Source organism: Henckelia pumila, unplaced genomic scaffold (assembly GCF_033568475.1).
Source record: "Henckelia pumila isolate YLH828 unplaced genomic scaffold, ASM3356847v2 CTG_270:::fragment_1, whole genome shotgun sequence".
NCBI lineage: Eukaryota > Viridiplantae > Streptophyta > Magnoliopsida > Lamiales > Gesneriaceae > Henckelia > Henckelia pumila.
This window is the reverse complement of record NW_027331788.1, coordinates 209,460-222,049: the sequence shown is the minus strand read 5'-3', so window position 1 is coordinate 222,049 and position 12,590 is coordinate 209,460. Positions and strand designations below refer to the sequence as shown.

The 12,590-nt window shown below is 38.2% G+C and overlaps 1 protein-coding gene across 1 annotated transcript; it reads right to left on the bottom strand.

The window, feature by feature from the left end:
• Positions 1–10,604: 10,604 nt before the first annotated feature.
• On the bottom strand, positions 10,605–11,726 carry LOC140870863 (uncharacterized). The gene is made up of 2 exons (XM_073273270.1): positions 11,356–11,726; positions 10,605–11,313 (listed from the first exon to the last, which is right to left on the bottom strand). Exons 1-2 carry the CDS (start codon positions 11,724–11,726, stop codon positions 10,605–10,607), a joined length of 1,080 nt encoding a protein of 359 aa, XP_073129371.1.
• Between the last annotated feature and the right edge of the window lie 864 nt (positions 11,727–12,590).

The window sequence follows — 12,590 nt, the reverse complement described above, 5'->3', positions numbered from 1 at the left end:
CAATTTAACATTGTGTTAATTGTTGGAGTGAAGCATAATCAATTCATAATATTTTGATGTAGAATAAATCAACAATCAAACAAATAATTGGCCAAATTTTTCACAAGAACAACCTGATAAATTCAACAATCAATAATAGAAATAAATCAATAATCCTAAATCATAATCCACGTGTTTGACATAAATCAGTCTCGGCCCAGTTTCGTGGCTTTAATCGAAAATAAAATTCTACTGCATAATCATAAACATGATTCAAAATAAAGATTTAATCATCAAACACAAACTAAGAGAAATAGAGAATAAAGGTGTAGAGTTCTTCAATTTTCTCCAAGCCTAGCCACCTTGCTCTTGATAAAATTCTCCAATATGTTAAATACCCTCGAATTCTGCTGTTTTTTTGGTATTATACGCTCCCAAAAGTCCATAAAAATTGTGTTTCCTTTCCAAAAGAGTCCGAAATATGGAAAACTTTTCCTGCGATCGCGCTCGAGCGCAAGAAGTTGCCGCTCGAGCACGAATTACTCTGCCATGCAACAATATTTTTCACAAGACTTGCTCGAGCGCAAGAAGTGCCCGCTCGAGCGTGTCCATTTTTGCCCAAAATCTTCAAAATTCATTCTTCACGCGCTCAAGCGCAAAAAGCACCCGCTTCAGCGCGAAGTTTTTTGTCCAAAGATGTCTCAATTCTTCAAAATTCCTAAAATTAACCCAAGGAAAGTTAGTTGGAGACAAAACGCAAAAAAAGAAATAAAATCATACTAAAAGAATGCTAAAAGAATAGAAATGCATGTAGAAACGAACTAAAATAACCACAAAAACATAAATCAAAACACACCTATCAATTCCCCCATACTTAGCTCTTGCTCGCCCTCGAGCAAGAACAAATAAGAAATAAAAATACACAATGATGCAAACTCAAAATACGGATGAGCTAATACAGAAAATGCAGGCCTCAGTGAAGTTAAAACACATCCAAAAGTAAAATTTCCCTTAGACTTTTCACAATACGCCTCTTAGATTAAAAGTAAACGTGTGTGTGTGATGTTATTCCAATGGCATGTATTTCAAATAAAATTCATAGTTGCCATATAACCCAATTAACACATCGGTGCAAGATCTTTTGCATGTACTCATTCCTTCTAGCCACACCTAGCATTCATACATCCCTCGTACTCAGGAGTAGGAATGTGGCTTTTTTGTATCAAGGTTAGGGGTTGGAATGAACAATGATGAAAGGATGGTTCAACGTTTTCAGCTCTTCCAGATTTTACATCCGGGTTACCTAAACACCTTACATTCCCCCCATACTTGGCCTTGGAATTTGAGTGGATTAGAATTCTAATCCCCTTTCCAAGGCTTCCCTCCCCTTAAAATCCCCTTTTTTCTCTTTTTTCTGATTCTTTTTTTACAGGAAATCACTTTTCATGAATAGAAAATGAGACAAGGTTTGTGGGTTTTGAAGGGTTAGAATTGTGTATGGCTCAAAGTGGGTGTATCAACATTTTCATCTCAATTTGATTGGGGCATTATAGTATAAGCATGGACGGGCTCAACACTTTATCTCAGGTGGGTGGAACAAATGTTGATTAGGCCAAAAGTTATGTCGAGATCATATATGTGCTACTAGAGTGTATTTATAAATCACAAGAATACAATTTAAATCACTAAACACCTAGTGACGTGAAATGGTCAAGAAATCACAACTTCATCAATTTTAGTACACTCCACCGGTTTAACAGTTGTGCAAAAAAAAATTTCATAGTACAATCAGAGGTTTCTCGAGTCAAATCTAGGGCCAAGCTTTCACACTAAAAAAAATTCTCACAATCATCATAGGTCATCGTTAACTCATCCACATTTTGACACTAACTCGGGCAAATGAAACACTTGAATGCAAAACAAAATTACCAAAATGAAATGCAAACAACCAAAAACACACCCCCATACTTAGAAGCCAACATTGCCCTAAATGTGGTCAAAACACACAAGAAACAAAGATAAACACAAACAGGAAGAATAGGACAATGAAAGTAAAAGCAATAAGAAAATGAAAAACCAAACTCCACTGGGTTAATCGACGTTCTCTTCTTCCTCCTCAATCTCAGGAGGTGTAACACCAGCGGGAAAAGAGCGATGGTGCAGCATACTGAAATTGAAATGGAGATGTGTATGGCAGCGGCACGGGATAGACGGAAGGATCCAAGCCCATCTGAGTGGACATCCCGTGCATCAAGGCATCAATGGAGGAGAGATGAGCATTAGTGACCAGCTGACACTCATTCTGATAATGCGCCCAAGCAAATAATTCATTAACGGTGTCAGTTATAAAACGGCGGCGTGGCGGTGGTGACACAATGAAATCAGGCTCAGACTACATGGAGCTTGCATCTCTCGCCCTCCCACTCGGGAATTCTTTATTCCTCTTGGATTTCTTCGTAGTGACATTCAAAACAGGGGCGCCGGTGAAGTGTGAATAGCGGCGATGGCTCGACGGACCTGTGATTTGGAGGAATAATTGTCCGTGAAGAAGGCAAAGTGAGGTAATTTGGGGCTAGGGTTCGACAAAGGAAGAAGAAAGAAGTGAAAAAGGGAAAATAAGTTATCTGCGTGATATCAAATCAGATTTCGTCGCGCTTGAGTGCAAAAAGTGCCCGCTCGAGCGTAAATTAAGTTTTAAAAATATTAAAATCAGAAGGCTTCTCGCTCGAGCAAGAAAACGTGCTCGCTCGAGCGTGACTTAAGAAAAAAAAAATCGGATCCAAAAAATTTCTCGCTCGAGCGGGCAAAAGTGCCCGCTCGAGCGCAAATGAAATTAAAAAAAAAATGCAAAACCAGAACTGCTCTCGCTCGAGCTGGTAAAAGTTCCCGCTCGAGCGCGAGCCAAAATTAAAATATTTTTTTGTTTTTCAAAATTTTCAACGACACAAATAATACTAACTAAAGAAACGAATAATAAATAGAGAAATGAAAAAGAGCACCGGGTTGCCTCCCAGTCAGCGCTAAATTTATAGTCTATAGTCTGACTGTACTTCCCTTTAATTGTCCCGGGTCTTCCAGATCCATTGTGGTGGGAGTTTATCCACCTTTACACTACGATAGATTTTTAGCCTTTGGCCATTGTCTTTGAATTCCCCCGTTGCAGGACTAGTGATTTCCACAGTGCCATATGGTAGAACATGTGTGACTATGTATCGCCCTAACCACCTCGAGCGTAGCTTACCTGTAGGGATGGCAACGGGGCGGGTTTGGGCAAACCCGAGACCCGCCCCGCCTCCTCGTGGACCCGACTCGCCCTGCCCCGTGGACACGGTGGGTCCAATTCGGGTTAGATCCGTTGGACCCGCCAAATTAAATATAATTCAAAGTATATTAAATAAAATTTTAAATAAGTTTAAAAATTAACAAATCATTATTAAATTTATTTTTCAAATTTTTATTAATAATATTTAAGATAAAAAAAATTGTTTTTACAAGTTAAAATATATCATTTTAATTTAAATAATAATTAATAACTAAGGAAAAATCATAATAATATATTTTCAAATTAAAAATATCATAATATATTAAAATTATTTAAATTCAAAAATATTATAAACTCAAATTAGGAACAAAGTATTAATTATGTAATTTAAATAATATAAGTATATATTGTTAATATATATACATATATAATTTATATGTATATTTAATATATATATGTTTTGGTGGGGCGGGTCCGGCCAAACTCGGGACCATCCCCCAACCCGCATCTGGACCCGCTTGGCCGGGTCTAAACCCGCTCTGCCGGGTCGGGTTTAATGCGGGATCGAGTTTAGACCCGATCCATTGTCATCCCTACTTACCTGGCATGAGTTTCAACCGTGAATTAAATAATAGTACCTATTGGCCCGGTTCGAACTCACGATTAACAATATTCTGATCATGTCATCGATTTGTCTTCTCCTTATAAAATTTTGCATTCTCATACACATCAAATCTTAGCTCTTCTAGCTCATTCAACTGCAGAATCCGCTCCTCACCTGTTGCATTTAAATAAAAATTCAAAAATTTAGTGGCCCATAGAGCTTTATGTTCAAGTTCGGCAGGTAGATGGCATGTTTTTCCATATAACAACATAAAAGGAGACATTTCTATAGGTGTTTTAAATGCAGTGCGATAAGCCCATAAAACATCATCTAACTTGTTCGACTAATCTTTTCTATTTTAACTCACAGTTTTCTCCAAAATTATTTTAAGTTCCCTATTGGTTACCTCTACCTATACACTGGTTTGGGAGTGATAAGATGTTGACACCTTATGAGTGACCTCATATTTGCTCAACAAAGTGTCAAATTGGTTATTAAAAAAGTGAGTACCTTCATCACTAATTATGGCCCTAGGTGTACCATACCTTGAGAATATAAATTTCTTACGAAATTTCACAAGTACCCTAGATTCATTAGTTAGACATGCAAGTGCTTCTACCCACTTAGACATATAATAAACCGCCACCAGAATATACTTATTCCCATCAAAAACAGTAAAGGGTCCCATAAAGTCTATACCCATACATCAAATATTTAACAGACCAAAATATTATTCAATGGCATTTCATGTCTTCTAAAAATATTGTCAGTCTGCTGGCACTCATCACATGCAATCACAAAATTATTAGCATTTTTAAACAGTGAAGGCCAATGGAACCCCGATTGGAGAACTTTAGCCGCGGTTCTACCAGCGCAAAAGTGGCCTCCGGTCGGTCCTGCTTGATATTGTGTGAGAATAAAACTTACCTCCTCCGCTGGGATATATCTACGTATAACCGCATCTGCACAAATCTTAAAAAGAAAAGGATCCTCCCATAAAAAATATTTCAAGTCCGAGAAAAATTTCTTTTTCAGTTAATAATTCAAGTAAGGGGAAAAAAACTTACTTGACATATAGTTTACGATGTCCGCATACCATGGTAAAGTGGTTACCTCAAACAGCTGCTCGTCCGGGAATTCAACATTGATGGTCTTACCTGTAGTGTTGTGACTCTCCAGACGAGATAAGTGATCTGCCACTTGGATTTCTGTACCTTTCATGTCCACGATCTCCATATCAAACTCCTGCAGCAGCAACACCCAACGAATCAAACTCGGCTTTGCTTCCTTTTTTATCATCAGATACTTTAGTGTCGAATGGTCAGTATGTACGATGAACTTGCTCCCCACAAAATATGATCTAAACTTGTCCACCACAAACACCACTGCAAGGAGTTCCTTCTCTATTGTAGCATAGTTCAGCTGGGTGGCAGATAGAGTGATACTGGAGCAATAGATTACATGCAAGATCTTATCTCACTTTTGCCCCAATACGGCGCCCAAAGCAGTGTCGCTATCATCACACATCAATTCAAAAGGTAAACTCCAATCTGGTGCTACTATGACAGGCGCATTGATCAATTTCTGCTTAAGGACCTGAAATGCCTTCAAACACTCAGCAAAAAAATTAAAAAGCACTTCTTTGATTAGCAAATTCGTTAAGGGCTTAGCAATAGAAGAAAAATCTTTAATAAATCTCCTATAAAAACCAGCATGCCTTAAAAATCTTCTTATTCCCTTCAAGTTCGTTGGAGGGGGAAGTTTTTCAATAACCTCTATCGTAGCTCGGTCCACCTCCACTCCTTTCTCAGACACTCGATGCCTAAAAACTATCCCCTCTCTTACCATGAAGTGACACCTCTCCCAGTTTAAAACTAGATTCGATTCTTCACATCTTTTCAAAACTTTAGACAAATTACTTAGACACTCATCAAATGAAGAACCTACCACAGAAAAATCATCCATAAATACCTCGATAAATTTCTCTACCATATCATCAAATATTGTCATCATGCATCTTTAGAAAGTTTTCGGCACATTACACAACCCAAAAGACATTCGTTTATATGCAAATGCACCATAGGTACATGTAAAAGTAGTTTTGTGTTGGTCCTCTGGTGCTATGGGTATTTTCATATACCTGAATAAACATCTAGAAAACAATACAAAGCATGCCCGACCAACCTCTCCACCATTTGATCAATAAAGGGGAGGGGAAATGGTTTTTATGGGTGTCTTCATTAAGTTTTCTATAATCAATGCAAACACGCCACCCTGTAACATTCCGAGTAGGAATGAGTTCGTTATTCTTATTTTCGACCACAGTTATACCACTTTTTTTTTGTACCACTTGTACTGGACTAACCCATTCACTATCAAAAATAGAGAAGATAATACCTGCATCGAGCAATTTAATCACCTTTCTCTTTACCACTTTTCGCATTGCATGATTAAGACTTCGTTGTGGCTGAATTGACGTCTTATCGGGCTCCATGAGAATTTTATGCATGCGCATAGATGGATTGATCCCCTTGATGTAAGCTATGCTCCATCCTATTGCTCCAACATGATTGCGAATCACCCTCAGCAGCTTCTCCTCCTCGATGCCTGTCAAAGATGATGAACAAATTATTGGAAGTTTGTCATTATCCATAAATATAAATACTTCAAATGAGAAGAAAGTGGTTTAAGTTCGAGAATAGGAGGCTCTTCAGTAGATGGTTTCAGTGGCTTTGTGATGTGCCTAAGCTCTCCTATTTTCGAATTTACCAATTTGGATAGTGGCTTGGTTCCATTCAAGTAGTGTGCACACTCCTCCGCTTCTTCACTATTAACCTCATCAATAGTCGCTCTTGTCATGCAGATCTCAAGTGGGTCTCTAGACAACTGTTCCTGCAAAGTGCACTCAACCAACTCATCATAAGCATCAATTCTGAAACAATCAGAATTGTCCACAAGATATTTAATATTATGAAAAACATTGAAAACCACACTCTCATCATTCACTTAAAATCAACTCTCCTTTCTGCACATCAATAAGAGATTTTCAAGTGGCCAAGAATGGTCTCCCTAAAATAAGAGGTATCTCACGATCCTCTTCCATATCAAGTACAAAAAATTCCACTGGAAAAATAAACTTGTCAACTTTTACCAAGACATCCTTCACAATTCCCCTAGGATATTTAATAGATCTATCATTTGCAGGGAAATTGTGGTGGGTTGAACCTCATCTATTCCAAGTTTCTCAAAACATGAATAGGCACCAAGTTTATACTAGCTCCTAGATCACACAATGCCTTACTGAAGAAAGAATTCCCTATGGTGCATGGAATTGAAAAACTAACCTGATCCTTATGTTTCGGAGGAAGTTTATTTTGTAACCTGGTGCCTTGGTCGAAAGCTGGGTTGCTATCTGACTCCTCTATATTTCCAACTTTTGCAACATTGCTTCCTAAATTTGCAGCCTTGTTTCAGTTCCAGCAACATATTTCATCATAATTTATTCGAATTTGGGCTTTTTCTCCTCTGCTTTAGAAGTGTTTGCAGAATTTTCTGAGGACTTCCATGAAAAATTTGGATGATTTATCCTGCTCGGATTATATGTGTTGCTGTAGGGATTATTCTGTTGTTTTCCTTGATTTTCCATAAAATTTGCTGATTTCGATTCAAAAATCTGTTGTTCCTTTGGCATATGCCCTGGAATTTGAATAATAGGGGCTGACTGCATCTGTGACATTTGATGAGTTAGAGCGTCAATATTTGCAGTCAGTGCTGTTAAAGCATCAACCTCTAGAACTCCTTATTTCTTTCCTTCTTCAAATCTGGCCACCCCATTTTACTCTCTGACATATTCCCTATTATTTCCCATGCATCTGCTGGAGTTTTATGGAATAAACATCCATTTGCTGTTGCATCCAACATAGATCGCACTAACGTAAGGGTCGGCACCATTGTAAAAGGTTTGAGTCTGCTGACTTTGTGTTAGATTATGCTGAGGGCACATCCTCAAAATCTTTTTGAATCTTGTCCAGGCTGAATTCAGAGACACTCCATCCTTCTGCTTGAAGGAGATAATATCAGAAAATAATTGTGCCATCTTAGTGGGTGGAAAGTACTTGTTTAGGAACACTTGGACTAGCCCTGTCCATGTAGTGATAGAGCCAGTTGGTAAGTCGTCTAGCCACTTAGTTGCATTTCCTTGCAAAGAGAATGGGAATAACCGCAATCTCACTGCATCAGGTTTTACTCCATTAAACTTGTAGGTGTCACAGATTGACAGAAATCGCTCCAGATAAGCGTAGGGATCTTCCACAGCGGTGCCTCCAAATCGCTCTTGAATTTGTATCATATGGATAATAGCTGGTTTCAGCTCAAAATTGTTCGCCTCAACAGCGGGGCAAACGATACTGGATCCATAACCGTCGATTGGAGGTCCGATCAAATCCCACATTGTACGATTATCGTTCCCGTTTGCCATCTCAACTTTGATTTCTTATCACTTTCACGCTCTTCTTACGAATCTGATTCAAGCAACAGGTTTATCTTCTTCTGAGCTTTCCGTATGCTGTTGAGTGTGCGCTTGATTTCCAAATCAAGCGGTACAAGATCTTTGGAGAGTCGAGTGCGGCGCATACAAGAAAATAAGCCCCTGAAATCAACAATAAGAATAAAAGTTCAGATTTCAGAAAATCGTTCAACTAAAGATAAAAATCTAGTCTCAAGTAAACAAAAAATCTTGATATCACTAACAGTCCCCGGCAACGGCACCAAAAACTTGACAGTAGAATTCGGTTATAAAAAAATATAGCAAGTGAACTAGGTCAAGTAGTAGTATATGGACGAAGAGTCCAGATATCGATCCCACAGGGTCTGACTGATGATTACCAAAATAAATTTATTCTACCTAATCTAGACTAAGCAATAAAAAGTGATAGATTTTATTCAACTAAATAGAAATAATAAATAGATTAATCAAAATAAATAACAAGAAAACAATTATCACTCAACGAATAAATTCAAAATTAATTAAATAGATTAAGGCACACGAAGGTACCGAGCTAATTTATGCTTACACGTGACACAATCTAAAACTCAAGACTATTCCTAATCACGACGAATTTTTCTATTCTTTTTAGCAAGATATTTCTATATCTTGTTAAATCTATTCAAGTTTGACGGTTTAATTATTTCTAATTAATTCTAATCAAACTTAAACACATTCAATATTCGTGAAAATTCATTTTTTACCTAAAATCGCACAATTAAATCGATTACTATTTCTAGTCAATTTAACCTTGTGTTAATTGTTCAAGCGAAGCATAATCAATTCCTAATCTTTCGAAGTAGAATAAATCAACAATCAAGCAAATAACTAGCCAAATTATTCAGAAGAACAACCTGATAAATCCAACAATCAATAATAGAAATAAATCAAAAATCCTAAGTCATAATCCACGTGTTTAACATAAATTAGTCTCGGCCCAGTCTCGTGGCCTTAATCGAAAAGAAAAGTCTACTCCATAATCATAAACATGATTCAAAATAAATTTTTAGTCATCAAACACAAACTAAGATAAAGAGAGAAGAAAAGGTAGAGCGTTCTTCAATTTTCTCCAAGCCTAACCGCCTTGCTCTTGATAAAATTCTCCAATATACTGAATACCCTCTAATTTTGCTTTTTTTTTTTGGTATTATAAGCTCCCAAAATTCCATAAAAATTGTGTTTCCTTTCCGAAAGTTTCCGAAATATGGAAAACTTCTCTCGCGATCGCGCTCGAGCTCAAGAAGTTTCCTCTCGAGCGCGAAGTACTCTGCCTTGCAACAATATTTTTCAAGAGACATCCATTTCTTCCCAAAATCTTCAAAAATAATTCTTCAAGCGCTCGAGCGCAGAAAGTACCCACTCGAGCGTGAAGGTTTCTGTCCAAAGACATCTCAATTCCTAAAAATTCCTACAATTAACCCAAGGAAAGTGAGGTAGAGACAAAATGCATAAAAAGAATAAAATCATACTAAAAGAATGCTAAAATAACATGAATTCATGTAGAAAAGAACTAAAAATAACCACAAAAACATAAATCGAAACAAACCTATCACGACGATAATAACTTGTCTGACCCTGGAAACTACGAATCTTGGCAACTGACGTCGAACACAGCCAGTTCAACACAGTCTCAATCTTGCTCGGATCAACTAAAACTCCCTGAATGGATATGACATGACCAATAAACACCACACGATCTATCCATAACTCACACTTACTCAGTTTCGCGTAGAGTTGTCTTTCCCGAATATTCTGCAAGACAAGCCTCAGATGATATGCATGCTCATACACAATATGTGAGTACACCTGAATATCAACGATAAATACGACCATGAACTTATCTAAGTACTCCCTAAAAACACGATTCATCAAATCCATGAATACAACCGGCGCGTTAGTCAATCCAAACGGCATCACCAAGAATTTTTAATGCCTGTATCTCGTCCGGTACGCAGTCTTGGCTATATCCTGATCTCTCACTCACATTTGATGATAACCCGATCTCAAATCAATCTTGGAGTATACTGAAGTACCCTGAAACTAATCAATAAGTCATCAATACGATACAAAGGATACTTATTCTTGATGGTCACGCGGTTCAACTGACGATAATTGATACACAGTCGCGAAGACCCATCTTTCTTCTTCACAAATAGAACTGGAGCTCCCCACGGAGATACACTAGGATGAATGTATCTCTTATCCAAGAGAATCTGCTAATGATTCTTCAACTCGCGCATCTCTGATGGAGCCAAACGATACGGTGCTCTCGAAATAGGTGACGTTCCTGGAATCATATCAATGCCAAACTCAACTTCCCGAACGTGAGGTAAACCCAGAATCTCATCAGGAAAAACATCAGGGAATTCATTAACAATAGTAAAACACCCTATACCAACACTCTCAGTGTACAAATCAACAACACAGATGAGGTAGCCTTCCCTGCCAGACTCTAGAGCTCGACAGGCTATCAAAAAAGATACCAATGGAATCGGGGGTCGCGCTCCCTCACCATAGAAAAACCAGCTATCACCACCAACCGAGTGAAACTGTACAAGCCTCTGGTAACAATCCACATAAGCTCGATAAATGTTCAACATATCAATTTCCAAAATGCAATTGAAGTCCTCCATCGCTAATACCATGAGATTTGCTGTCAAAACATTACCCTCAAACTCTAAGGGACAACCAAGAACTAGGCGTTTAGCCAATGCTGACTGAATAGTCGGGGTCAAAATAGAAAGCACTATGTCTAGAGAAATATAAGGTAACTTGTGACGCTTGACAAAATGTGCGGATATGAAGGAATGAGATGCACCAGTATCAATAAGTACAAAAGCAGGTATACCACATAAAAGAAATGTACCCGCAGTAACACTCTCATTCTCCTCCACTTCCTGGTCATGGTTCAGCTCAAACACTTGACTAGCAGCACGCGGTCACAAATTAGATCCTCCCGATGATTACCCTGATGGCCTCTGCTGAACGATAGCCTGGGAACAAGAACCTGAACCACCTGCTCCCCCAGCCTGTGTACAATCATTCTTAAGATGGCCAATCTCTCCACAACGAAAACAAGCCCTTAATGCTTTGCGGAACCTGTCCGTTGGATGATTCATACCATAGTGGTCACACTTGCCTTTCTTCCAAAAATGCATCACACCACCCGATCCAGAGGAAGAAGTAGAAGAAGAAGACTTCTTAAAGGACTGAGGACGAGGACCCAAAGAACTCGCGGGTCGAGAAGACTGAAATAACTTAGCTTGATTCACACTGACATCTGCTTGCCGACACCAGTTCACCAAACTCTCATATAAAGTGGGATCATCACACACCATGACTCGGTCAAAAATCTACTGGTTCAGCCCCTGCAGAAAATGATCGTACTTTACCTCAGAACTAATAAGCATTCTTCAAGTGTTTGAAATGAACTCTACAGCACAGAATAAATACAAAGGGAATATTATATCCTTTCAAGTATCAAATGACACATACAAGAATTTTGTTCAATCCGGCCAAGAAGTATTTCAGCCAGATCTGTATGATGAATCAGTCTCACTCATCACTAAAAAATTTAGTGATTATCTAAAAAAGATGAGGGAGACAAAGAAGAATGATCAAAAACACAAAACTCCAATGTTTTTTGTTAACAAACCTTTGAGAATCGGCATGCCTGATCAATCACCAAGGAATTTTCCTTATCCTCAGAAGCCTCGACTTATGCTAAAAGGGAAGAAAAAGCCAATTTCAAAGAATATTGACACGGTACAGTGTCATGCATGTCAAGGTTATGAGCATTATGCAAATGAGTGTGCAAATACACGTCGAAAAGGGATGAACACTTCATTGAGTGATGAATAATCTGAAGATGATGAAGAACAGGATGATGAAAAAAGTCACACAGCCCTATCAGCCTTGTTAGAAAACAAGAAGAATTTTCAAGTCAATCCCTTAGGTGTTGCCGCAGGTGTTTCCACACCTGACCGCAACATCTCCCAAAGGTCAGTATGTTTGATTTCTTCTACTACTAATAATGTGTGTAATTCTAATGCATGTGATGAAACAATGTCTATGGAATATGTGCATATGCTCTATGAAGAGCTGTATGTTGACAGAAACTGAAAGAAATAAGATGAATACTATTCTTTCAATGGAAAATACTAACTTGAAGGCTGTGTCAAGACTTGAAGTTGTTCTGACTA